This window comes from Nipponia nippon, unplaced genomic scaffold (genome assembly GCF_047370975.1).
Source record: "Nipponia nippon isolate SJK-2023a ecotype South Korea unplaced genomic scaffold, ASM4737097v1 scaffold_20, whole genome shotgun sequence".
NCBI classification, from domain to species: domain Eukaryota; kingdom Metazoa; phylum Chordata; class Aves; order Pelecaniformes; family Threskiornithidae; genus Nipponia; species Nipponia nippon.
In genome coordinates, this window is record NW_028262337.1 from 9303755 (window position 1) to 9331500 (window position 27746).

The window sequence follows — 27746 nt, forward strand, 5'->3', positions numbered from 1 at the left end:
CCATTACTAAAAGCACAAACCAAAGCAACAAGTTAGCTTGACACTCATGCTCTAATAGTAAATTGTATTAAATTAGTATTTCTGCTATTCCTATTTAGATAAATTCAGACAATGTTTTCAATTAAGTAAGCCCTCCTTCAAAACAGTTGGTAGAAAGGAGCCAAGAAGGACAGAGAAGATGTAAGCACAGTAGACTCTTCATTTTCATACAAGCACTATAACTCTATTCAAATTCTTAGCAGCAACTTCTTTTTTCTTCCCTCGGAAAGGTAGCCAAAAAGGCAAAGCTTTGGCTGCAAAATATTATTTGCATTATAATATGCATAGATCACTCCTCTAGTACAAAATTAAGTTTTCTAATAATAAATCTTATCACCTGGGAACAAGTAAGAATGGTTGAGCAAAGCAAGTCAGCAAGCCAATAAAAATAGGTCAAAACCCAAGAATATTATTAAGCAAACAGCTTAAAGTTTAAAATAATTACATATTTTAGTAAGGAAACCTAACATCTCCAGGTATTTTACCCAGATAAAAACTGTAAGTGCTTTCAGTTCATTTGCTTTAAGCCAGCACCTTATTCATGAGCAGCAGCCAAGAATCAGTATTTCCCAAATTCATTCAATGTCATACTTTTGGTCTACATACCTCTAAGAAGCATTTGAGGCTGACCATTCTTAGAGACAGGCTTAAAAAGCACATGAACTATGATTTTTTTCTAATAGAGTAACAATATTTATTTATAAGAAAAAAGACTTGGTTTTTTTCCCCAGCTCCTATCGTTTGATCATGATATGCAGCAAGTACATGAACTTTGAAAGAAGCTGGAGAAGTGACTTTAACATTCATGTGAAAATGCATTCCAGTTTGGCCAAATGACAAAATATTGGAAATCCCCATTTGCTGTCTAAATCACATTCCTATCCTTTTGTAAACACTAAAAAATCCAAGCCTCTTCTGGCATAAAAATATTCAAATGAGTCAATGTATCCATTTAAAGATTAACTAATAAGTTTTACTGGGTTGAAAGGTGCTAATGGTTCCTTGACAGGAGACATAACAGCGAGTGCTACCACAACATTAATGATAGTGAGTGCGAACTGTTTTAGGAGTCTCCAAATAGGACATCTGAAAAAACAGATTACTCATAGTTAGATTCTGAATGGTTTTATTTTCAATGTCTGACCAGATCAGCCTTGCAACAAAATTAAACCAGTCAAGCGCTGATGATTATGTACAAAAAGAATTTTGAAGAACTGGGAATTTATACCTTTTCACTGATAATGCCTAACAAATATAAGAGCTACCACTTGCCTCAGTGGTTTGTGCTTCTCAGGATCAATAAGTGATCTGGATTCCTGTGTTGTTAAAATAAACTGGTGTCTTTTACCACCTTTTCTTGACCTGAAATCTCTGACCCCTGTTAAGTCCAAGATAGATATTTTATTACAGCGTAATGGGCTTACCACTAAAGGTTTACTTCAAAGTTTCAGCTAGTACATCATAATAAAACACACTTCCGTGAAGTAGTAATTAAAAAAAAAAATAATCAAAGGAGGTATGGTTAAAAATATGCCTGGGTAAATTATTGTTAGTTTATTAGTAATACTTGCAAAAATAAAAAAAAAATATCAGCTTCTTAAAACACAAAATTCTTTGCCAAAGTAGTTCTGTCCTAAAAAGGAAATACAAATGAAAGATGGAGAAGAAACAGTCACATAAAGGAGAAACCTGAAAGAGGGTAACCGCATAATGAACTTTTGTTAGGAGATCTGCTAACAGTTATTTTTCCATTTAACTGACCGATGAATGGTGATATGACTCGTGCATTTATTTGTACGGAATAATAAAATTAAGTTATAGTAGAATTCACGTTGAATTCTAAGCTTATTTAGAACTGAAGTATGAAAAGAATAGAGAAATGAAACACACATGCTACTGTAGGAAGTATTTAATTTTTAAGTAGTTCTAGTATGAAAATACAATCAGCAGACATTTAATATATACACAGTTTAAGACGCCTAGATGAAAGAGAATTTGCAGAAGTTTATATGAGTATACCTTACATGGAAGCAGTTACTTACTTTCAGGACTTCTTTTTTGCCATTGATTATGTTCCGCTGCTAAAGCTTTCACTCTCATCATTAACAAGGAAAGCTGCATAACAAGAAAAGAAGCATCTCGTGAAGTGTGTTGAGTTGCATTGGAGTATAGTAAGATAGAATGGGATAGAAATTCAATTATTAAGTTTATACAGCAGAAAACAAAAAGAGCATCAGATGAAGTCCCTGGGGACTGGAAAAAGGGAAATATTGCAGCTCTTTTTAAAAAGGGTAGAAAGGAGGACCCTGGGAACTACCAACCTGTCAGCCTCACCTCTGTGCCTGGGAAGACCATGGAACAGATCCTCCTAGAAGCTGTGCTAAAGGCACATGGAAGGCAGGGAGGTGATTCGGGACAACCAGCATGGCTTCACCAAGGGCAAGTCCTGCCTGACCAACCTAGTGGCCTTCTATGATGGAGTGACTACATCAGTGGACAAGGGAAGAACTACAGATATCATCTATCTGGACTTCTGTAAGGCCTTTGACATGGTCCCTCACAACATCCTTCTCTCTAAATTGGAAGGATATGGATTTGATGAGCGGACTATTCGGTGAATAGCTAATTGGCTGGATGGTCGCATCCAGAGGGTAGTGGTCAACAGCTTGATGTCCAGATGGAGATCAGTGACAAGTGGTGTCCCTCAAGGGTCCGTACTGGGGCCAGTGCTGTTGAATATCTTCACCAATGACATAGACAGTGGGACTGAGTGCACCCTCAGCACGTTTGCAGACAACACCAAGCTGAGTGGTGCAGCTGACACGCCTGAGGGACGGGATGCCATCCAGAGGGACCTGGACAAGCTGGAGAAATGGGCCTGTGTGAACCTCAGGAGGTTCAGCAAGGACAAGTGCAAGGTCCTGCACGTGGGTCGGGGCAATCCCCGGTATCAGTACAGGCTGGGGGATGAAGGGATTGAGAGCAGCCCTGAGGAAAAGGACTTGGGGGTACTGGTGGATGAAGAGCTGGACATGAGCCGGCAATGTGCACTCACAGCCCAGAAAGCCAACCGACTTCTGGGCTGCATCAAAAGCAGCGTGGCCAGCAGGTCGAGGGAGGTGATTCTGCCCCTCTACTCTGCTCTGGTGAGACCCCACCTGGAGCGCTGCGTCTAGCTCTGGGGTCCTCAGCACAGGAAGGACATGGACCCATTGAAGCGGGTCCAGAGGAGGGCCACAAAACTGATCAGAGGGATGGAACACCTCTGCTATGAGGAAAGGCTGAAAGAGCTGGGGCTGTTCTGCCTGGAGAAGAGAAGGCTGTGGGAAGACCTTATTTTGACCTTCTAGTACTTCAAGGGGGCTTACAGGAAAGATGGGGACAGACTTTTTAGTACTGCCTGTAGCGACAGGACAAGGGGTAATGGTTTTAAACTAGAAGAGGGTAGATTCAGACTAGATATAAGGAAGACATTTTTTATGATGAGGGTGGTGAAACACTGGAACGGGTTGCCCAGAGAGGTGGTAGATGCTCCATCCTTGGAAACACCGAAGGACAGGTTGGATAGTGCTCTGATCAACCTGATGTAGTTGAAGATGTCCCTACCAGTTGCAGGGGGTTTGGACTAGATGACTTGTAAAGGTCCCTTCCATCTCAAAGCATTCCATGATTCCTTGATCTATTACAATAGACCACTTAGTCCTTCAAAAGATTTAAAAAGCCACTTGCAGGGATCAAGAAACATTTTTATTCTTTTTTCAAAAGGGAGAAATCAGAAGTACTTAGAGTTGGAATTTTTCCCCTAATGGCCTGTAATATCAGATGATGACCACAACTGAAGATGAGCCACTAGAAGCATTGCCAATACTTCACATCCCCACTCCTTCTTAGATGCATGGTTGACACACATTTAAGGTTAAATGGACTGTGCCTGATATGTGTGATGACTAAAAAAAAAAAAAAGATTGGCTTCCAAAAAGAAAAACCAAAACCCACAGTAGTCAAATAAATCTTCTATCAAAACCACATCTGTGGACTCAACAAAAAAATGCTTTAGAACTAGTGCTCTGGCTCACTGTAATCACTGAAAATATAGGAACAATAAGAAAAATACCAGTTCAGAAAAGTTTATTAAAAAACTCCAAACTGAACAGCCATAGATTTTTTAAAATGTACTTATTTTAATATCTTACTATGTTCCGGAAAAAGAATATATTCATTATTACTATTCCACTTCCTGAAACTGAGGACTACACTTATAACTTTTCTTCAAGTACATTGTAAATTACATATAGGTGTCATATTATAAGTAATATGATAAGAAATTAAGTATACATTTAAATACAGAATGTACTGCTGATATGGTTGAATAGTCCATAAAAAGCACTGCAGATTGCATTTGGCTTTACATCAATTAAAAAGAAAAAAATATGATAAGAACCATCAGCCAAGTTCTTACAATAAAAATATCAAGAATTGGCAACTTAATTTTCATTTTTCACTACTCAAATTAACTTTGCAAAGTGCATCTTCAAAAGATAACCTTTTAAATAAAGGAAAACAAATTGAACCCTAAAGAAATAATCACCATACAAACATTTCTTATTTTCTAGATCAGGTGGTGTCATCTCTTTTGTAATGAAGCACTACTCTTGATGATACTATCAGCTCATTCTTTGTTCCTTTAAACTTCATAAAAAAGGGTGTAGGAAATGTTCTGGATATTCCAGTAACTGGACAAAAAAACCCTTTCAAATAAATGAACACTACCATTCAGCAAGCTGAAATCAAGGGCCGTCTTTTCAACAGACAAATACATACAGCACATATGCGCATTAGATGTCTCTCTCTCATGCCCTATAGACATTCTGAACAAAATATGCTGCTCAGGAAGTAATCCATTACATCGCAGACCAGAATCAATCCCCAAACTTAAAGGATAAAACCACAAAAAGTATATTGCAAGATTACAGTCTTGAGGTGATTAAGGAATGAACATCAGTGACAAGATCAACAGCAAGGAAAAAAACCATAGCTTCTTTGCCAGCTACAATGAAAACAGAACAGTATAGTTCCAGTTGGAAGGGACCTAGAACGATCACCTAGTCCAACTGCCTGACCAATTCAGGGCTGACCAAAAGCTAAAGCATGTTATTAAGGGCATTGTTCAAACACCTCCAACACTGACAGGCTTGGGGCATCGCCCACCTCTCTAGGAAGCCTGTTCCAGTTTTTGACCACCCTCTTGGTAAAGAAATGCTTCCTATTGTCAAGTCTGAACCTCCCCTGACACAGCTTTGAACCGTTCCCATGTGTCTTGTCACTGGGTAGCAGGGAGAAGAGCTCAGCACCTCCCTCTCCCCTTCCCCTCCTCAGGAAGCTGTGGAGAGCAATGAGGTTGCCCCTCAGCCTCCTTTTCTCCAAACTCGACAAGACCAAAGTCCTCAGCCACTCCTGGACATGCCTGCCAGCCCTTTCACCAGCTTTGTTGCCCTCCTCTGGATGCATTCAAGGATGTGGTTTGCCCTCTTGGCTGCCAGGGCACACTGCTGACTTCTATTGAGCTGAGCATCAAACCAGTACCGCAGTTCCCTTTCTGCAGGGCTGCTCTCCAGCCACTCCTCTCCCAATTTATACTTGTGCCTGGCATTACTCCACCCCAGGTGCAGCATCTGATATTTGTTCTTGTTAGATGTCATGCCATTGATGATTGCCCAATGCTGCACTCTATCTAGATCCCTCTGCAAGGCCTCTTGTCCCTTGAGAGAGTCAACAGCACCTCCCAGTTTGGTATCATCAGCAAACTTGCTCATGGTGCATTCAACTCCTGCATCCAGATCACTGATAAATACATTGAACAGAACTGGCCCCAGAATTGAGCCCTGAGGAACACCGCTGGTGACGGGTCACCAGCCAGAGGTGGGCCCCTTCACTACAGCCCTTTGAGCCCTGCCCTTCAGCCAGTTCTTCACCCAGTGCACCATGAACCTGCTCATTGCACAGCTGGACAACTTGTCCAGAAGGATGCTGTGAGGCACAGTATGAAAAGCCTTACTAAAATCCAGCAAAACTACATCTACCACCTTCCCTTCATCCACTAGCCAGGTGACCTTATCATAGAAGGATATGAAATTAGTTAAACATGGCTTTCCCTCTGTGAACCCACGTTGACTGTGCCTGATGATTGCATTGCTCTTTCAATGTCTTTCAATCGCACCCAGTATGGTAAGTCTCCATAATTTTTCCAGGTACTGAGGTTAGACTAACAGGTCTGTAGTTTCCTGGGTCAATACAAGTGCCTGTGTTAGAGCTGCAAAAAGATCCCATAAAAGCTGCTGACAGAGGATATAACATGGCCTTTTCCTCTCCTCCCCATTTTCTATTATGAAGTGCAATCTTAAATTAATTTTCATTTTTGCAACTCCATTTAATCATTGTCTTCATATGACAGTTTTCAAGAAAAGCATATCTCAAAAGTTTAAGTATTAATTACACGGGTATGATGAACTTCAGTAAAGCTGCAAAGAAACAAAAACCTCAGCCTACACCCAATTAAAATTATACAAAATTGATTTCTACTTATAGGTTTTTGTCCAGAGTCCTAAAACGAGAAAAGATTGTATTTATGCATTTGAATATGCATCTTCACTTATTTATTCTGATTAAATAATAGTTTAGAACATAGTTTATCACTAGCAAGAGATTAATGTATGTAATTACATAGTAATTAAACATCTGAATGTATTCAACAGATACATCTCTGAAGAAAAGTGCTCTTTTTTAAAATCATTCAGTGAAGTGTATTGAATTAACCATATGAATACTCTTACTGAAGTCATACAAGATGGAGATTTAAGACCTACATATTTCACCCAACCAGCCCAATGTTTAACTATTTGTACTCTCCAAATTTGGGGTCCTCATATAAATTCTATTTCAAAGGTTCCTATTTAGAATTTACAAACAATTAAACGATGAGCCAGCATTGCCATTTTGCATGTTCCCCAAAATTTGAGGGATACAGGAGCTCACATTCATGCACTCAGCATCACTCAGTTAATTTCTAATTCAAGCACATCAGTTTCCTAATGATATCTACAAATGGGGAAAAACTGTAATTCGTAAATACAAAGTTCCAGAGTACAACTAAAGGGATCCATATAGAGTTTCACAAATTACATATACACTGATTAGGAAATAGTCCAAATGGGTATTGAAGTTACACACCTCTCCGTTTTGCTGCCTATGTTAGCCATTTATCAGTTGTGGCAGGACTGCATGTAACCTTTTTGCTATATATAACTTTTCAGTATTTGCTAGACACATACTTCAGAATACAGCTTCCAAGTTAATAAAGAGTAAAACTGCCAGATTTAGAGAATAGCGAGGATAATTTAGTTTCCTTCTTTTGGAAACACACTATATCTTTACAGAAAACTAAATATTTTGTGGAGAACAAAAAAAAAAAAAAAATCACTGTCTTACCTTGTCATCCGATTTTAACAGTGTTTCCATTCCTAGAAGCATTAGCTTGCTCTGACACTTGGTAGAAAACAAACAAAACACAGTGTTTACTTACTCTTCCCTTTTGTAAGAAAGAAACATGATGCTTAGAAATTCCAACAAAAGTGGTTTAATATAAGAAAAAAAAAAAAAAGAGTTTTGACTTGGCTCCTACCACATCCCTCAGAGCTTGACCCAGAACAGCAAATTAAGAAATATTTTTAAATCATACCACAGTAAAAAAGTAGAACTTCAATTAATTGAAAAGTAGAAAAGTACCAGCTAACGAAAGATGTATGATTTGAGGAAAAAGGCAAGTTATGAAGGTTGATATGGGGAAAGACACCGAACAGATGACGAATGTGAGAAACTGGGGAGTCATGGACAAGGCTGAATAGGAAAGCTTCTGAGAAGTTAATGCACTTGCTGCTACTATGCTGGCTCTCCAAACAAACCAATTGCATTATAATGCACATTTTTAGTTTTAACTCATTTAGGGCAGTATACTGTACACTTCAGAAATGGTCTGATTTTTAGAACTGCACTACATGAGCTCCCATGACTGCTATGGGATGGTGTATCAAGTCTGAAGTTCAGGCCACCACAGATATCCAAGGCTTCAGCAGGAGACACCTGCTAAAGTCTTTCTTGTTTTATAACTGGCAGCAATTTAACCTGCCCCATGACAGGGCAGGATGTATTCTACTAAGCAGTAAAACTTGTAAGCAGTACTTTGGAAACCTTGGTGTTAATGTTTTGGAACCAAAACACAGTATAGGATTTCTCCAATAAAAACTGCTAATGCTGACACACAATCATTGGAACATTACATCATAAACCATATAACCTAGGAGCTAATTCAATGACTATTAGTTGTTTAAACTTGTCACTGAAACGTGTGCATCCAGGATGCAACAATCACAAAGTAATAAAAATCCTACTGTTTCTATCAACTTCCAAAAATAACACACATTATCACTTCCTGTATTGTTTTGGGGATGCTGGGAATGAGATACAAGATATGAAAGATTTTCAGTTAAATTCAAAATAATAAACATTCTAACTTCCCTTCTAATCCGAAAATTTCCACAAAAGTTCACATTCTCTGAAGTGGTGCCAAACAAAACTTCTGTTGATAACTTACTGCAGTACTTCAGAAACCTAAACACAGGATTCCCTGTCACTTTCTCAATATTAAGTTTACATGTAACAACAAATAAAATCACATTAGTCTTTTTAAATCTAATTCTGTAAAATTATTGCAGTGTGGGTTGTCTACACTTTGTTCTACTTTAAGTTTGGAAGTATTTTTACTTCAGTTTCTGATACTTTTAATGCTTTGAATTTACCACTCAGAACTAAAGCAAATAGCATATAAATACCATGTAAAATTGAGTGAAACAATTAAGACTCTCAAAATATAAGCACAATCTTACAGGATGCATAGCATTCACTCAGAACTATTACAAGATTATCTTTCCTGGGATTCTTGTAAATAAAAATAATCCACTCTAAAATGTTATTATTAGTATATTGGACCACATATCGAGACAGATAAATTTTATTTTTGAGGATGTAACTCAGTTTGCATGAGCATATGCCAACATTATCATCCTTCTAAGCTTCTCTCTCCTCCATTTTCTCTCCCTCCTTTAAGATCCAAAGTACTTGTGAACAGCAGTTGAATTCCATCTTGTATGAGGCTAAAGAAAGAAGGATCTCAAGTCTCAGTGTGCTGGTACTACCACAACACAAATGAATTGTTTAATTTTCCCTAGTTTTAACATGTGCTCCCATTCTATTTAACTAAATCAGCACACTGTAAACAAAGTTTGACACTGCCACGCCTTCTACCTTTGGCCTTTCTGAAGATCTTTTCTTCTCTCCCCCCTCCCTTTTTTTTTTTTTTCTTTCCTTGTTTTGTTGCGGTTGTTTCTTTGGAGGGGGTAAGGTAAGCATGCAGTGAAGGATGGGGAGATGAACAAAAAAGTGCTGAGGAGAGTTTACAACACATCTAGTCTATCACTTGTGACTTGCATACCTCTTCGATCTGTTTCCAAATGCTTTCACATTCATTCAAGAGTTCTTCCTTGGCATCTGCAGGACAAACTAAGTCATTGATGACTTCTGGTAAATATTCAGCCTATTAACAAGCAAACAGAACAGTTATCATGTAGAACTACAATAGTTATTAACAGGTTACTAAATCATACCTGCTACTTTAGGTCAAATATGTAACAGAGCAATCCCTCTGAATCCAAAGCTTTCAGTTAACCCCCCCATATTCCTAGACAGCACCCAATCATTCAGTAAAATCATCTAACTATATTACTACAGTAACATTTGAAGACACTAATAATGTTTTTTAAAATTGAATCACAAAGTCCTCAATTTTCAGAACTTCTTTGATTATCTGAAATGGTGTTTTTTATTTTCTGAAAACTTTAATAAAGAAACAAGACTCTCACACCTACAAAGCCATGCTTTTCTTCCACAGATCTGCAAAGTTCTTAAGCATCGTTAGTTCTGCTCTCTTTTCCAATGAATGTCCTAATCTATTTCTCCTTACGACAATTTGAATCCAGAATATTTTTGATTAAAGTGTCCTAGAGGTTACTAGAAAAATAAAAGAATGTGAAAGATATGCAGGCAGCCAAGGAAGAAGCGCACCAAGACAGTCAAGAGAAAAATCAACCCAAGTTAAATTAAAAAGTTTGAGAAACTGTTGGGTGAGATAGAGAACATACAAATTCAGAAATTTAATGCTAGTTAAATCTATAAAGCGATACATTAATGACAACAGCAATTAAGAGGGAAAAACAAGAAGGGCCAAAATGGCACTCAAAGGGAATTTTTTTTTTTTTAAAGTAAAAAACCAACAGGAATTTCCTAGATGTACAAGATAAAGGAAGCCTTTAAAAATACTTAAATGGATCACGAAGACCACCAAATACTTTGAGATTAAAAAGAGACATTAAAAAAGATAAAGATCTAAAGAAGAAATAAACATCTCTGCCTTCTTAATGATGCAGAAATTCCTAACTCAACCTTTTGTTCATTTTCAGAACAAAACTGCAGCATCAGAGAAAATTATGTTGAAAACCCAAATAATTTAGGAGGATTGAAATATTCATCTAGTACCTCCAAAGTTCAAGTATGCCATAGCAGAGGGGCTAAGAAAAAAAAATCAGAATGTCTCACTGAACACTGGAAGTATTCTAGAGACCTGAAAGGTAGCAATACTTCTACTAAGCCTTCCTGGCAAATTTGTTGCATCAATAATTAGAAACAGAACACTAGAAAATCTGGATTGCCATGATCTGATAAGGTCTAACGAGCACAGTTTTTGCAAAGGAAAATCATTATCTCCTCAAGAGTCTTGGAACGTCTCCGTAACATAATAGAGAACGAGTTCACATAATTTATTAAGACTTCTGAAATGCCTCCAGCAAAGTCCCCCACAGAGGCTAATAAAGAAACTAAGCAGTCTTGAGATGCAATGTACTTTTTTTTTTTTCTTCAGACCAAAAAGTGTCAAGGAGACAAACAAACAAAAAAAAGCCTGAACATATAGTTTTCATCACAGCAAAAAGGCTCAGAAGCAGAGCTATGTTGTGGTTTAACCCCAGTCAGCAACTAAGCACCACACAGCCCCTCGCTCACCCTCCCCCAGTGGGATGGGGCAGAGACTCAGAAAAAAGGTAAAACCCATGGGCTGAGATAAGGACAGTTTAGTACGACAGCAGAGGAAGAGAAAATAATAATAATAGAATATACACAACAAGTGATGCGCAATGTAATTGCTCACCAGCCACCGACCGACGCCCATCCCGTCCCTGAGCAGCAATTGCTGCCCCCCCGGCCAACTGCCCCCAGTTTATATACTGGGCATGACGCCATACGGTATGGCATAGCCCTTTGGCCAGTCTGGGTCAGCTGTGCTGGCTGTGCCCCCTCCCAGCTCCTTGTGCACCTGGGAGAGCGTGGGAAGCTGAAAAGTCCTTGACTTAGTGTAAGCACTACTCAGCATCAACTAAAACATCAACGTGTTATCAACATTATTCTCATCCTAAATGCAAAACACAGCAGTATACCAGCTACTAGGAAGAACATTAACTCTATCCCAGCTGAAACCAGAACAGCTAAGGCCTGAATGAAAAAAAAAAAAAAAGGGGGGGGGGGTTGGAGAAGGGGCAGGAAAAAAAGAGAAGAAGATATAACCTTTGGAAATTTGAAAGGAGTCTTGGGGTAGAATAGAGAGTCCTATTCCTCTGCATCTCCCCACAATAATACAATCCATCAACACGAAAACATTATATGAAATAAATCTGAGTACATAGCCAAAAAAAACCCCAAAATGTTTAAATTATTATAATGATTTTATTATTGTTGACCTTCAAAATTTGCATGATTGATTTCACACGAAGTTTCAAAATGTAGATATTATGAGGAGATACTACAGGCCTCTGTAGTGCAAGCCAAACTATACTGTGCTGTTAATTACCTTATAAAGTGCACACATCGAAGTGTCACGTTAGATGTTTTTCCTTGTAGCTTGCAGTTTTCCCTATTTCTGTATCATGAAAGTAGGTTTCTATTTGTACACCATACCTGAAAACTGAAGACTTTTTTTTTTGCACGTCACTGATATTAATGCATTCCAGTTTCAACATGTTATTCCTTACCTCACTTTAGGACTACATAATTAGGTAAAAAAATACAGGCAGGGACCAGTGTGCATGGTAGGCTCTATGCCAGCCAAGCAAACAGGCAACCTTTATGGGAAATGTTTCATGTCAACAAATACAAAACGACCAACTACGGGAAGAAATTCAGAGATGAGAAAGGAAAGTAACAGTCCTGGGAAAACTAATTCGGGGGGGGGGGGGGAAGACAGAAAAAAGGGAGTTCACCTTAGGAAGGAGAAGAATAAAGGCAGGATACAAATAGCATCACAGAAGAGGTTGCAGAGGGAGCTGCCATTCTCCCGGACATAAACGCCAGGACTACACCGGCGACAGCAGGACACGAGAAAGCAGGTTTCCCCGCACAGGCTAGGGCTGCACGCAGCCCCGTCCCCGGCGGGAGCAGGCGGGCAGGGCCGCCGGGGCCAGCCCGCTCCATTCCCCGCAGCCCCGCCGCCTTAACGGCCGCCATCCCCGCCCCGAGGCGCCGCGGCTGCCCCTGCTCCGCGGCCGAGAAGCTGCTCCGCTCGGTCACCGAAATCCAGCCGCCCTCCTCGGGCCGGCAGCGGCGCTGAGGGCGGCCGGGCGGCCCGCGGGGCAGAGGCCGGCGGCGGCGGCGGCAGCCCCCTTCCCTTCCCTTCCCGGCCGTTACCATGGCGGCTCCGCTGGGCTCGGCTCGGCTCGGCTCTGCCCGGCCCGTGTCCCGCTCTGCGCGCGCTCCGCGCTCACTGGCTGCGCTCCGCCGCGTCAATTTCAGAGCGCCCGGCGCGGGGCTTGGCGAGGGTGGGAAGCGTCGTGGAAGAGTGACGTTGCGCAGCATGGCGTCGTCCGACTCGGAGCGTAAGCGAAAGCAGCCCGAGGCGGCGGGCGGCAGCGAGGAGGCGGCGGCGGCGGCGGCGGACGAGGAGGATGAGGAGGAGCGCTGGGTCGGGCCGCTCCCGGCGGAGGCCGCGCAGGCGAAAAAGCGGAGAGGTAACGGGAGGAGCGGAGCCTCCGCCCGCCTGCCCCTTCTCTGGGGAGCGGCCCGGGAGGCCGCCCTGGCGCTGCCCCGCGCCGGGAGCGGAGCGGTGGGATCGCCTCCAGGCCGCAGGCCCCGCCGTCAGCGGAGCGGCCCCAGCGGCGGAGTGGGGGCAGCTGGGCCGCCCTGGGGCGGTTCCCCCGCGCCCCGGGGCCGGGGGGACGACGGGCGGGAGGAAGCCCGTTGCCTGAAGCGGTGTCTCGTAGGCAAAATGACCGGGCTGTGGAGGGATTCCTCGGGCGCGGAATTACGGGCTGGGGGCACCGTGCCTTCTGGATCCCTGCCCGAAGCTGGAGGAGTAGGAGAAGCCTCTAGGCTGTATTTTGACACATGGTGTTGATGTGTCGGGCAAGTCACAGCTCTCTGGGCATCGTTGTAAAGTAAATGTGAGTTTAACGATGTTCAACAGATGCAAACCTGACGGTTCAGTAACAAATGCCATTGCGCAGGTGTTAACAGTTAGGATCAGAGACAGAAGCAGAAGATCAGAGTTTTTTAGGTGGGCCAGTTAAACAATGAAGTAGGTAGCTGCTAGCACTCAGAATTTAAGCTACAATACCTGTGTGGGACCTTGAATCTCTTGACAGCAACAAGGATACACTTGGTTTTGGAAGAAAATGGGGCGTGGATGACCTGTTTTCTGTCAGTAACTTAAAAATTGTTGTACTGAATTTTTTTCAATATATATTCAGACGGCCAAGGTAATAGTTGCTTTAAAAGGGGGCATCTGTATGGGTTAAAGCAGAGTTTGAGTGGCTTTAGTCTACCAAGAATCTATAAGTCTGAGTACAAAGCCACAGTGGAAACCACTTTTATTATGTTTGCACAAAATCCTAGCATATTCTTGACTAAAATGGGAGTAAGCTATTCAAGGATAAGTAAGGGAGAACAGAAGATAGATGTACCTTTATGAAAAAAATATTTCCTGATTTTTCTTCTTATTCTGTTTAGTTCTTGAATTTGAACACGTTTATCTTGAAAATCTACCATGTGCTTCGATGTATGAACGCAGTTACATGCACAGAGATGTCATTACACATGTAGCATGTACTAAGTAAGTGTCTTTTTTTTCCCCACTGTATTTCATTGTCAGAGATGTATTTTTGTATATGCCAGGAAGTTTTCATTGTAGAATTTTAATAATGGAAAGTTACTGTGTCCAGAGGTGGTATTTTAAGTTTATTTTGAAAACTAAGTGCAAAGGAAAGGGCTTACTGAGAGGCAAGATAAAAATTGTTTAAGTAGACTAAAAGAGGGTCTTAAAATCCTTTTTGCAATGTGCAGTGTATACAGGAATAAGAGCAAATGATTGTATCTAAACAAAATATGATTCAGCAGAACTGCACAGATTGAGGAGATAGCATTCTTCTCTTTTATACACAAACACACACTAGTAGATAGTAACTACTGTGAAACCAGACCTAAAATAGGAGTAAAATTTACATAGTCAAAAGGGATAGTATTATATTTTTCTTCAGTTCAGGCTATTGACTTTTCATAGATTAACCCAGAGTGCATTAAAATAATTGTTTGCTTTTCCAGGAGTGATAGTACACATTCAGATTGTCACAGTAATTTGTTTAAAGTTCATTCTCTACACAGCGTTAATTGTAGTGCAAATTACTGCCCCAGAGTGGTGTGAAAGTGCATAATATGTGTATTTTTTGTTGTTGTTGTTGTTATTTTTCTTTTGTAATTGTAGGACAGATTTTATCATAACAGCCAGTCACGATGGACATGTAAAATTCTGGAAAAAAATAGAAGAAGGGATTGAGTTTGTTAAACACTTCCGGAGTCACCTGGGTGAGAAGTTGCTTTTTCTTCTCTAAAGGACCTCACTTTTTCCTCGCCCTTGATCTTAGTTGTTTGAAAAAGGGGTGCAAATATAGAGGACAGGGCTTCTGGGATTCATTTCCTGCAGTCAGGGATTAAATGATATCTACCTATCTTCCTTCTTTCCCTGTCCTGTTACTTTTTGCTCCCAAACTGCAGGAGGGATAGGGTGAAAATAAAACATGTGGGACTACTCCTGCACAGATCCCCTACATCCTTTGCAATGCCTTGTGCCCTGCCTGTGGCGAGAATGTCTAGGACATGAAGAAACATGTCTATTTAAAAATAAGTGAACAAGGTACATAACAGGGTTCATAAAATGCAGAGAATTTAAAAAAGATGTTACTTTAAGTAAGATTACCTTCATCCCTTATCTTTTGTTTTGGTTTGGTTTTTTTTTCCCCTGCAGTATGGAAAAAAATGGTTATTTTCATCTGGAATTATTGCAACTGTAGAGTAAATTCTGCATCATTGTCATGATTATCAGCTGAATTGCAATTAAGAATTAATAATTTTAACACAATTTTCTGGGTTAGTAAGTACACATAGCTCTTCTGTACTAAATGTACAAAGCATTAAATAGGCTGGACAGAAAACGAGGTTCTCATTGCTATTAGGAATGATGGTGTGCCTGATGGAAAAAAACCAGTTTGATATGCAGACTGTTACAGTAAGAAAAATATTTAATAATAGATAGTAAAAGTACTGTTTCTTTTTAGAGTTAGAAAAAAATGTTATGGTGGGTTCTTGATCTTAACTGTTAGTTTCTCATTATATACAGAAACAAAATGTGAGAACAAAGGCTACCAAGCAAAAATAAATACGGTGAAAAACTTATGGAAGGCTCAATTGCAGGGTAATTTTGAGTATTATGTGTGTTATTAGCAGGACTGTAATAGTCTATAGAGTTCTGCTGCTTTTTCTCTTTTGACAGATGCAAGAGCACATAATTTTTTACCATATCATAATGTTGTTATCAATTTTTTTAAAATGAACATTACAAATGAAAATAATTGCCATTATAATCTTTCATTTATGTATATGGTAAGTAGTTCATTATCACGTATCTGATTCTAAACAGTGATTGGATACAAAGTGTTGTTTTGTTTGGTTTTTTTATTTTTTATTAAAGTTGGGTAGTTTTTTAAGTCAAAGAAGTGGAGAAACAGCTGAGAAACAGGTTTAAACCTCTGTAGTTTTCTTCCTGTGGAGTATTGAAATGAAGGATGTCCCTTTCCTGTGTCTTAATAGTACGTTAACTTGTTTAATAGGTGTTATTGAGAGTATTGCTGTTAGTTCGGAGGGGGCGTTATTCTGCTCAGTTGGAGATGACAAAGCAATGAAGGTGTTTGATGTAGTCAACTTTGACATGATCAACATGCTGAAACTTGGGTAAGTTACTTAGTTATTGAAAATGTTTGTTTGGGATTATAAATGGGGGTTATTTTGCTAAGAGAAAAGTCAATAATTTGGGGTTTTTGAGGGTTTTCCCCCCCCCAGTCAGATGAAGCTGAGTAAGTTGCATTATCTGAAATGCATCCATTGGCTGGAAACTGACTGACTGAATAGAAAAATTTGTGACTCTGTATGCAACAGTACATGAGTGGAGCAGGTCTGTGCCTTTCCTCAGTGTCAAATATTATGCACAAAGACGTGGTGTTTCTCAAAAGACTTAGCTAGGCATAATTTTTTTTCTGTTGTTTGGCACTGAATTTAAAAATTATAGCCAACTAGTAGTTCCAGTAGAGAAGGAATTTGGCCTGTATGTGTTGTCGTATCTGTTGTCATAGGGATAGAAATTTCCTTCTTCTGTTAGAAAGAATGTTGTTGTTTTCCTTAGTCTTGCTGTTGTAGGATTTCTGTAGTTACACACTATGTAACTAAAGAATCTGGGAGAAATAGGAATGGATGTTATTGGAATTGTAACAATGCCAGAGGAAAACAAGGGTGGGTTTGGAGCGTTGGAGGATCAGTGAATGCTGTACAAAGAATGGTAGAAATACTGATTTTACCACAAGCCTTTTAAAATTGGAAAACTTATTCCTTGTCGTTTACTATTTGTTGGTTAATTGTGAAACTGAATAGAAGTATAAACTCAGAAAAAAAAAAAAAGCTTTTCGGAATGCCTATATAAAAGCTTATGTTATCTGCTTTGCTGGTTATAGTTTTAGTATTATCCTCCAGATAATGTACTTAGCCTATGGGAATTGATTCCCTGTTGGCTATCTGCTATGGAAAAATTCCCGTTAGCCTTAGTCTTCTGGTTTTGCTGGTCTTCTCTACTTAGTAGCCCTGTATTGTCACTACAAAATTGGTAAAATTATAGGATGAAATAAAATTAATTTAATATTAAGAAAAACTTAATTTGATGTTACAATAGAAGGTGCTTTTTTTCTGTTTGAGAATTCAGGGAAAACTGAGGTAGAATTTAAACCAATTTTGCTTCAGGGATACCCTGAGAATGCCACCTATAATATTTTTCTGTAGTATGTTCCCTGATTTATCTTTAAATAGATTTTCTTTTCAACCTCAGTAATCAAGACTCTCCTCTCCCCATATATTTTTTCCAGACATAATTGGGTTTTACCTGAAGTGAACTCTTTAATGAAGAAGAGAACAGTATACAGCTGTAATATAATCATTGTCCTGAACAGCCTTTTAAAATGTAATGTTTGTTGCGCTATCATCTTCTGCTGTACTGTTTATTGAGCAGATAGTTTCTGTTGACCTGCCTGAGAATTTTTTCATGGCTGTTTGCTTAGGCTTGCAATGATTAATGTAGAATCTTAAGTTCTGTGTAGTCCTTTCAGCACACGGTATCTTGCGTTGCCTGCTTTGATAGGTATATGCCGGTATATCACAGGGTTGATGAGCTTTGTCTCAAATTCTTCAGATCTTTTCAGTTCTAACTAACCTATACAGTGTGGCTATCTGCAAAGCCCCATGCTTTATGCTTCCATCAGTGATCTGGAGAAGGACAGCTATTTGTGCAGAAACTTTGGGTAATGATGCATAGATCAATGGGGCATCATATTTATTTATTTTATCTTATTTGTTTATTTATTTATTATCATATTTATTTATTTATTTATTTATCTATTTGATCCTTGATTTCTAGTGAACCTGAGACAAAGTTGTGGTTATGTTTTTCTTTATGAGAATCTTTACCAGACAGGCATTGAAAATCCAAATTATTAGTGTCTGTCATTTGTCAGTCCTTCAGTATCTGTTAGTTCTATTTGTGAACAGATGCCAAATAGGAGTTTCCTGTGGAGATTGTGTCATTTCTTTGTGGTCTGTCATTGAGTTTCTGAGTTCTAGTTCTCAAAGTCTTTGCTTACAGACTTCTTTGAAAACAGACATAACTTACATTATTGACCATATCTCTGGCTTGTTTTATTTGTAGAGTATGTTTTTGCTAGTAACAATTGAGTTCCTTCTCAAATGCATTCAGAATGCTTATTGAATATAGGGTGATTGTCTTGATTTTACTTATATTGCTTTTTGGTTTTGTTTTTGCTTTTTTTTTTTCCTTTGGCAAGACCTAGTTGAACTTTTCTGTAAGTGTGTGGCAAAGGTGCAGTTGTCTTCATTTCCACTGAAGCATTAATCACTTAACAGATGGAAGAGTAATGCTGTTGAGTCATAGAAGTTGAGTAGTAATCATTAATGCCACTTGTGCTATTTAGCTGCATTTCTTTTATACCCACCTTCTACCTTTGCTTTCTATCACAGCCTCTTTATAAAACAATATGGGAGCAACAGAAACTGGTCGAGCCATCCACTGAATTGTGTTGCTTGGAAAAGCTTGGTTATTACACTGTTGAATTGTAGCAAGACAAATATTAGAAAGACTAGTAAATAAAGTTCAAAATTCATTTCTGATATTTGATTTCAAGTTTATAGCATAACTTGATTCTTACCTAAGTTAACACCAGTCCTTATTATTTTTTTTTCTCCTTCCACTCTTTGTTGCAGCTACTACCCTGGCCAATGTGAATGGGTATATTGCCCTGGAGATGCCATATCTTCTGTTGCAACTTCTGAGAAGAGCACAGGAAAAATATTCATATATGATGGACGAGGAAATAACCAGCCACTTCATGTTTTTGATAAACTCCATACATCCTCTCTTACTCAGATACGGTTGAACCCCGTCTACAAAGTAGTAGTGTCTTCTGACAAATCTGGAATGATTGAGTACTGGACTGGTACTCCTCACGAATATAAATTTCCCAAGAATGTGAACTGGGAGTATAAAACAGATACTGATCTATATGAATTTGCTAAATGCAAGGCTTACCCATCCAGTATAAGTTTTTCACCTGATGGCAAGAAAATGGCCACTCTTGGGTCTGACAGAAAAGTTAGAATTTTCCGTTTTTTGACAGGGAAGCTCATGAGAGTCTTCGATGAATCTCTGAGTGTGAGTTTGATCTTGCTTCTCTTTTTTTGAGGCTTTTTCTCTACTTATTTGAATGTATTTACCAGGACATTCACCTAAGTTATCATCTGTTTCTAAAGCTGAGCTTCCTTGCTATATTTTTATTGCAGAAACGGTTTTCCATGTTCTGTTACTTGCTTCTTGTATTGCTTTGCGCCAAAATTAATTCATCCTGATTTATGTTAGTTATATAGTGAAACTGAATTGTTGATTTTCATCTGTGTTTTCATACTGCTAGATTACTTTTTACTAGAAAGCAATTATGGAAAAATGCCCATTTCAAATAACATCATAATAATGAATGAAATTTGTCATCTTCTAAGAAATTAGTTAGACAGCTACACACTTTTCTTTCTTTGCGTAAGCCTAGTACTACAACATGCCTATTGGGTCATTAAAATAAAGACAGTATTACTTGTATTTATTTTAATTCTTCAGTTAACTTTGAGTGGTGTAGTCTCAATTGAATTCTGTACTTTCTAAGCATATGGATCACTGTTTTGCTGGATCAAAAGTTTAAAATGTGTTCATATAATAGTGATTTTTTTTCTGTAGATGTTTACTGAACTTCAGCAGATGAGACAGCAACTGCCAGACATGGAGTTTGGCCGACGTATGGCAGTTGAGCGTGAGCTGGAGAAAGTGGATGCAGTAAGATTAATTAATATAATTTTTGATGAAACTGGACACTTCGTTCTCTATGGAACAATGTTGGGCATTAAGGTCATAAATGTAGAAACTAACAGGTAAGTTCCAATGATGCACATTGAGATAAATATGTTTGTTTCAAAGTCTATATTCAGTCAAATTTATAGTATATTTAAAACTTGATATGACTGTGTGGGTCTCTAACCTTTTTTTGTTGTTATTTGGGAGCCTTACATTAGACTGTAGATAAGATATTCCCATGCTTCATAATGAGTCATTGCAGTTTAAAGCTTAGTAAAATGAGGAGCAAACACGGCAAGCGTATTTGTATTAAAAATGAGTAATCAGTTCATACCTGGCTAACTGGATGTGATAATGTAAAGTAAATGTGGATCATGCAGTTGGGATTTTATCGCATAAGGAGGCTGACTAGTAAATTACGTAGCAAGTTTGAATAGAGAAGCATCATGAAAACAATTAGTAAAATATTATTTTGAGAGGGTTTTGGAATTTTGCTTTGAGTCTTGCAGTTGGAAAGGAGACGTTCTCTTGACTGTGAACAGCTAACAGCAGTTACACCTTTTTACATCTTGTACTTCAGGTGTATTCGTATCTTGGGAAAACAAGAGAACATCAGAATGATGCAACTAGCTTTGTTCCAAGGAGTAGCAAAGAAGCATCGTGCTGCAATCACTATAGAGATGAAGGCATCTGAAAATCCTGTTCTGCAGAATATCCAGGCAGACCCGACAGTAATCTGCACAGCTTTTAAAAAAAATAGGTTTTACATGGTGTGTGTCGTTTAAGTAACTCCATTCTTGTATTGTTTTCTCTGCATTATTTTTAATTTTTCTCCTTGCACCTTTCCAGTGCTTTTTGTCTTGAGTATTTGCGAACACAACTTTTCCAGAGGAGTCCCTTTATATTGCAAGTATGTTCTAGAATATTTAGCTTGAACTAGCTATAAATTGACTAGAAACAGCTTTAATTTTTTCATTATCGCTCAAGCAGTTAAATAAACTTGGATGGTTTTGGCTGTCTAAATTACAGCTCTCGGAGAAGGTTATACGTTTCTGTTCTAGTTGAAAAAAAAAAACAACCACACTTAAAAATCCTAACCAAATCTTACACTGATAAAGAAACAATAATTAGCTGTATGTATAAAATATGTAATAAATAATAATTAGATTCAGAGCAGCATCAGGACTCGGTAGCACCAAGGACATTATGGGCAACTAAGACAGGAGTCATCTTCCTGTTCGCAATTTAGATTTTAGGTGAGGTGCAATGAATAAGCCAAACAGACAAGCAATTCCAGAGTAGTTAGTAGTTGGTCTGGGATGTGATGACCATAGAGGTTAGAGATCGGTCTGTCTGTTGTTACTTGTACTTGAATTTGATCGTGATTTCCACTGGAGCAAGATAGTATACTTTCTAAAGCTTTGTGTGGTTAATGTGTAGTATATAATGGAATATACTACTATGAACAATTTGACAAGTGAGGAGGAGAAGTTAGACAAAATCTTGAAACATTACTCACTGTTAGAGAAAACATGATTGTATCCATGCAGAAAGATTAGCAATTGTCATTTGATATGTAATTGTACTACTCACTTAAGCGGATGCTTGTGTACACCTATATTTATTCTGTGCTTTCCTGTAAGTACTAGAAAAATTACGTTTCTGAGATTTCTTCTGTGTTGAGTTAAATTTGCTGGTTTTCTATAATTTTGTATTAATGCAGCATTGGAACAAGAGGATTTAGTTTGACTTTGTAGTGAAACTAGAAGTTTTGTGATGAAACCTGCCGGTTTTGTCTGGATATAACAGAACAACTTGATATTTTCCACTCTTTTTTTTTTTTTTTTTTTAAAGAAGAGATGCTGAACTACAGTGGGCTTTCTGTTGAAAAAGGGAGGAAGTTTTAAGATAACATTATAAAAAGTTACTTGGATTTGCATGTAGTTGTACTGGAATATGTGACTGGAAATGCTGGTAACACACAACACTGAAATGCAAGGACAGACTGTCTATGAATGCTCTTCCTATATTTCAAATGTAGTTGGGTCTTTAGCAGGTTGAATAATCACATTGACATCTTGGGTGCAGAGCAGTGTTTAAGATAAGGGGAAAAAAGAGGAAACCAAACCATTAACCTTCAGTTCTTTTGTTCTTCAGTTTACTAAACGTGAACCAGAAGATACGAAGAGTGCAGATTCTGACAGAGATGTATTTAACGAGAAACCTTCTAAAGAAGAGGTCATGGCGGCCACTCAGGCAGAAGGTCCCAAAAGAGTTTCAGACAGTGCTATCATCCACACAAGCATGGGAGATATTCATATCAAGCTTTTTCCTGTTGAGTATGTATTTGGTAGTTTTTCTGTTATTTCGTTTTTCATTCCTTCTGTGCCTTTTTTGTGGCAGTATCCAAGACTTATATTTCAGGCTAGGAATAATTCTTTTCTTCCCCCTTTTCTACTGTCCTTGTTTCCTGAGAGTTTATTAATACATCAAGCTAGGAATGTGACTCTTGACAAACACAAATAAAGTAGGGTAAAAATAGGTCTAAATAACAGTTGGGGGCACAGGGGTTTTTTATGATTTTTGCTTTTATTTAATTATTGGTTCAGGGGGTTTATTTCTTAACTTTTGTTCTTTCTCTAAACTGCAGATGTGGATAGGTCATGATGCTCTTCTGTGTAAGGTACATATTACTGTAAGGCAGTGCTCTTTGATTCTGTCTTGAAAAAGAATGATGGTGTTGGCAGCAGCAGTAGGTTTGGCAGTAGGTCTGTGAAAGCCAGAGGGATAGTAGTTTGCAACTTCCAAATGTGGCCGTTGTACTACATTTTATGTTATTGCTGCTCCTTCAAGAGCAACATAAAATTTATACCAGCATATATTAGTGCTGTGTATATCCAAAACCAGGCATATAATTGAAAAAGAGTTGTATGCATGGCAATTGCTAAAGTTATTGTCAGCAACCTCTCCTTTGTGATGCTAATATATGTGAAGATTTTGTAATGAAACAGTAAATTTATATAATATATTATATTGCTATACCTTGAGACTTAAACCATTTAAGTGTAGTCCATGCTTCTCCAAAAACAACTTCATGTTTTGTCATAAGCGCAGGTAAGGCAACACAACCTCAATTCTACTGTGGCGGGCTGCTAGTCTTTCATTCTCTTCACCAATGTCTTGCATCAGGCCCTAGTTTCTGGCATTCGTAATAGTACCATATAGGTTGCAGTAAAGGTACAGCCCTTGCCAGTGAGTCACAGGCTAAGCTGCATTATTTCTGACTTTTTTTTTTTTTTTAATTCCCATGCCAGTGTGTCACTGCATTTGCATGCATAACATTGATGCTTCACTGCAATGTTTTGTATGCAATTTTAAATTAAATAGAGTATTACCAGGCTCAGTTATTGTTAGGTTTGTCCTTTCTTGTTCTAGTATTTCCTCCCAGCTGAGCTTTGAATTTAAAATCTCTTTAAGATGAATGTGATTAAAAATTTAAAGAACAGCATATAGGATGTGGCTTTGTATGCCCTTTAAATCTTGGGCCATGTGCTCATGGAATGAAGTTGTGAATGACTAAGTACTGCTCAGCAGGAACTGGGACTATACTCTTGTCTGCTCCATTAGTTATGCCTCATGAGGTGGTTTAGAGTATCCCTAAGACCAAGCTTATGTTCCTTGTCACAGCCTAAAATAACTCTACAGCTGTGGACTTGGCTATTTTCTCATTTGCTGGGAAAATGTGTGTGACTGTGTAAACCTGTCAGTGTAGATCTACTCTGGCTACCTAGTCCATTTTATAAAGCTCATGGAAGAGCTATTGCAAAGGATTTTCACTCTGGTAGCAAATCTCTCAGAAGTAAAAAGTCAAGTCACAGAGGTGAAGGGCTTGCTTGTTTGTTTTTTTCCCTTTTTATTCCATCAGCAGTAATATTCCACCTCTTCACCCTGCTTCCAAATAATGTTCGTGAGCAGTTTCAGAGGAGGCTAACTGACTCTGCTGGCTGCAAGTTCTAGAATATTAAAACATTGTATTTTTAGATTTTACTTCTTGTATGCAACATTGAACACCTTATATATATAGCTTAATAGAATTATAGAGGTAAAAGAGTGAACAACTTTCTGCTTATGGAGCATACGCTCCTTAACTGATTATGTAAGTAAGTAAACTCTGTAAGTAGAAAGCTGGGGAAGGAATATCTAATCAGCGGTGCCTTGAACTAGGCTTTGAGGAAATAGATTTGGTTCCTGACTGTCATGGTTTAACCCCAGTTGGCAACTAAGCCCCACGCAGCCGCTCACTCACTCCCCCCCCGGTGAATCAGAAGGGTAAAAGTGAGAAAACTCGTGGGTTGAGATAAAGACAGTTTAATAGGTAAAGCAAAAGCCGCACACAGAAGCAAAGCAAAACAAGGAATTCATTCGCTCCTTCTCACTGGCAGGCAGGTGTTCAGCCATCCCCAGGAAAGCAGGGCTCCGTCACACGTAGCGGTTACTTGGGAAGACAAATGCCATCACTCCAAATGTCCCCCTCTTCCTTCTTCTTCCCCCAGCTTTATATGCTGAGCATGACGTCATATGGTATGGAACAGCCCTTTGGTCAGTTGGGGTCAGCTGTCCTGGCTGTGCCCCCTCCCAGCTTCTTGTGCGCCCCCAGCCTCCTCGCTGGTGGGGTGGGGTGAGAAGCAGAAAAGGCCTTGACTCTGTGTAAGCACTGCTCAGCAGTAACGGAGACATTCCTGTGTTATCATCAACACTGCTGCTACCTTCCTGTGTAATCGTGCAACTTTGTACTCCTCTCAGTTCTTTTTGCTTCTAGCTTTGGGTTTGAGGAGGTGGGGATTTGTTTTTCCTTGATGAAAGCCCTTTCTACAATGTGCTGAAACAGTGCTCAGTACAACAGGATCTTAGTCTTAGCTGAAATCTTTATGCCCTTGCCGCTATACAATTAAATATTCATTGTAGCCTGTATTTTCTGTTGCGTGATCTTAGGTGCCCCAAAACAGTGGAAAACTTCTGTGTGCACAGCAGAAATGGTTATTACAATGGACACATATTTCACCGTATCATCAAGGTAACTCGTCGAAAGTTAATTTTTCGTTGGTTTAAATAATGTACCTTTGTGGTCAGTCCTCTCTGTTAACCCTCTCATTTCCCTTTTGCACAAAGGATTTCCAGAGTGGCTTCAGAGTTCCCTGTAAAGTCTGAGCAACTCCGAGGTTCTAAACAGCTTTATCACTTACTGAGGTTGTTTAATAGTTGTTCTGTAACTGACAAGGTGGAAGAAATCTGAAAATTGAGAGAAGGATCAGTTCAGCAATCCTGCTTGAATTAAGACTTTGTTTCATGTCAGAAGGCATTTCTTGTAAGGCTTCTTACTTCTGTTGCACCAGAATCAAGCTGATACAGCCTAAGTCTTTACAGAAACTAAAGAGAGTCAGGTTTCTGTCTGTCACTAGCAGGAACAGTGAGTAAGCTTGTTTCTTCACAAGTACTCGATTATCACTTAAAGAAGCCCTGACCGCTTTGTCCCTTATCCACAGCATTTTAACACATTTTGTTGAAAGGTTTGAAGTAAGTTGGAAAAAAATGTCACCTGGCATAAAACACTTTCGCTTATTTATTCTATGCAATGATGTAATAACATTTCATTTCTGTGCAGGGTTTCATGATTCAGACTGGTGACCCAACTGGTACAGGAATGGGAGGCGAAAGTATTTGGGGAGGAGAATTTGAAGATGAGTTTCATTCAACGTTACGACATGACAGACCATACACGCTCAGCATGGCTAACGCAGGACCAAATACCAATGGATCCCAGTTTTTTATAACAGTAGTGCCAACTGTAAGTAATATTAAAAGCTCAATTTAAGGCCTGAGATGCTATACTAGATAGTAAAAATATATTTTTTTCTGATGGAAAAAGGAACACACTAGTACTATCTAAATAATCCTATTACTTTGCAAATAAATGCTGCACACAACAATGTATCCTGTGTAGGCTTCACTGAAACTGTCCTTTAAGAAACAGAAAAGTATTTTTGTCAGTTCTGGTCAAGAGGCCTTTTGCCTTTAATTGGAGTAAGGGCGATATCAAATTCTTAGTAAATCAGACATGTTTGCAACTGTGTATTACTAGAGTATTTTATATTAATATACTGGTTAAAACTTGATGGAAAACTAGCCATTACTTAGATTGTTTCAAGTTTTTGGATGTGGTGCCAGGATGACTCCTTAATATTGCCTAATTATAGCTGTACAAAGAAGCCAATATGCAGGTTTGAAGATTTCCTTTGATCTGTGTACAATTTCAGAGCCAAAAAAAGAAATTTTGGTATATGAATCCAACAGATACAAAACAAATCCTTAAAGGTAACACTTACAGAAACTGCATTCTTACAGCACTTACTTCAAAATCATGTGTCTCTCTTTAAAAGCAACCATCTACCATAATTTTGAGGCTTATTAAGTTATATCACTGCCTGTATTCAGATTGCTAATTAGGCATACTGTATGAATATGCCTTTGAGTTTAGTAATATTCTGGACTGGCACTTAGAATTCAGCTGTGAAAATACCATGAAGTATGGAGACTGAAACAGCATTTCTGTGAGCTGAGAATACACTTTAAAGTAAACTATGAAATGCTACTGCATTGCTAGAACTTGACCTCTGTAGTACTTTAAGAAAACAACAGAAAAGGTGAGTTTAAATGCATATGAATATGTATTAGCCGCACTCTAATTTACATGCTAATATTTACATGGTGTTAAGTTTCATAGTCTGAACATATAAAATGTATCCGTGTTCACTTATTCTAGGTCAGTCTCCTTCTGGTCTGGTACCCAACCTACATGCTGCTTTCTATTTTAATGTGCTTTATTCTTTCTCCTCCTGTGCCCTCTAACAGCCATGGCTAGACAACAAGCACAGCGTGTTTGGACGGGTAACTAAAGGAATGGAAGTTGTTCAGAGAATCTCCAATGTAAAAGTCAATCCTAAAACCGACAAACCCTATGAGGATATCAGCATCATCAATATCACAGTGAAGTAAGCTAGGAGTTGAAGGTTCCAGCTTAAGCAGAAAAAACTCAGCATGGTGGGACCCAAAAATGGACCTAGAAGGAACAGAAACATTTTTGATAATTCCTAGATATAAGAAGTGCTAGGACAGAGCAATCACCAGTTCTACTATTTTAAATGTACCTGAAGTGCCCTAAGTCTATATTTCTGATAACTTTGTATTTTAAAGTAAAAATGTGCATGTTTCTTACAAAGTCTGCTGTTTTTCTTGCACCTCTTCTATGCAAAACTGAAGATAAAAACCCACACCATGTCACATCATACTGTTTATAAAATAGGATCAGGGTATAGTTTTTAGCTTTTTCATGTTATTTGTATCTTTCATTTCTAAATAAGCCCTTTCACAGTATTGAAATCTTTGACAGAGGCAAAGGTCAGAAATCCTAGGCTGAGTAAACTGTAGATGCATCAAAACTTAGATTATGTTATCATACTGTTTGCTATGACAAGGTATCTAATCTACCTCTGTCCTT

General features: G+C 38.7%; 2 protein-coding genes across 8 annotated transcripts in view; one reads left to right on the forward strand and one right to left on the reverse strand.

Annotated features, from left to right (window-relative positions):
- Positions 1-13047, reverse strand: part of CENPK (centromere protein K) — a 26889-nt gene extending 13842 nt beyond the window's left edge. For all 5 annotated transcript variants that reach the window (XM_087759684.1, XM_087759682.1, XM_087759681.1 and 2 more), the window contains exons 1-4: positions 12880-13047; positions 9584-9685; positions 7525-7581; positions 2082-2154 (exon numbers count right to left, since the gene is read on the reverse strand). In XM_087759684.1, coding sequence (XP_087615810.1) covers positions 2082-2154; positions 7525-7581; positions 9584-9685; positions 12880-13047 — 400 coding nt within the window. The remainder of the gene's footprint in view (positions 1-2081; positions 2155-7524; positions 7582-9583; positions 9686-12879) is intronic.
- PPWD1 (peptidylprolyl isomerase domain and WD repeat containing 1) lies at positions 13046-27471 on the forward strand. Of its 3 annotated transcripts, XM_087759666.1 has the most exons (13): positions 13078-13199; positions 13452-13631; positions 14197-14299; positions 14948-15048; positions 15860-15934; positions 16350-16470; positions 19057-19504; positions 20078-20268; positions 20772-20961; positions 22349-22530; positions 25184-25265; positions 25854-26036; positions 27101-27464. In XM_087759666.1, exons 3-13 carry the CDS (start codon positions 14244-14246, stop codon positions 27242-27244), a joined length of 1773 nt encoding a protein of 590 aa, XP_087615792.1. In that variant the 5' UTR covers positions 13078-13199; positions 13452-13631; positions 14197-14243; the 3' UTR covers positions 27245-27464. The 3 variants fall into 3 exon arrangements, with proteins under 3 accessions (XP_087615793.1, XP_087615794.1, XP_087615792.1); XM_087759667.1 differs by lacking the exon at positions 13452-13631 and having other exon boundaries at positions 13046-13199; positions 27101-27471; XM_087759668.1 differs by lacking the exons at positions 13452-13631; positions 15860-15934 and having other exon boundaries at positions 13046-13199; positions 27101-27466.
- The last annotated feature ends 275 nt before the right edge of the window (positions 27472-27746 follow it).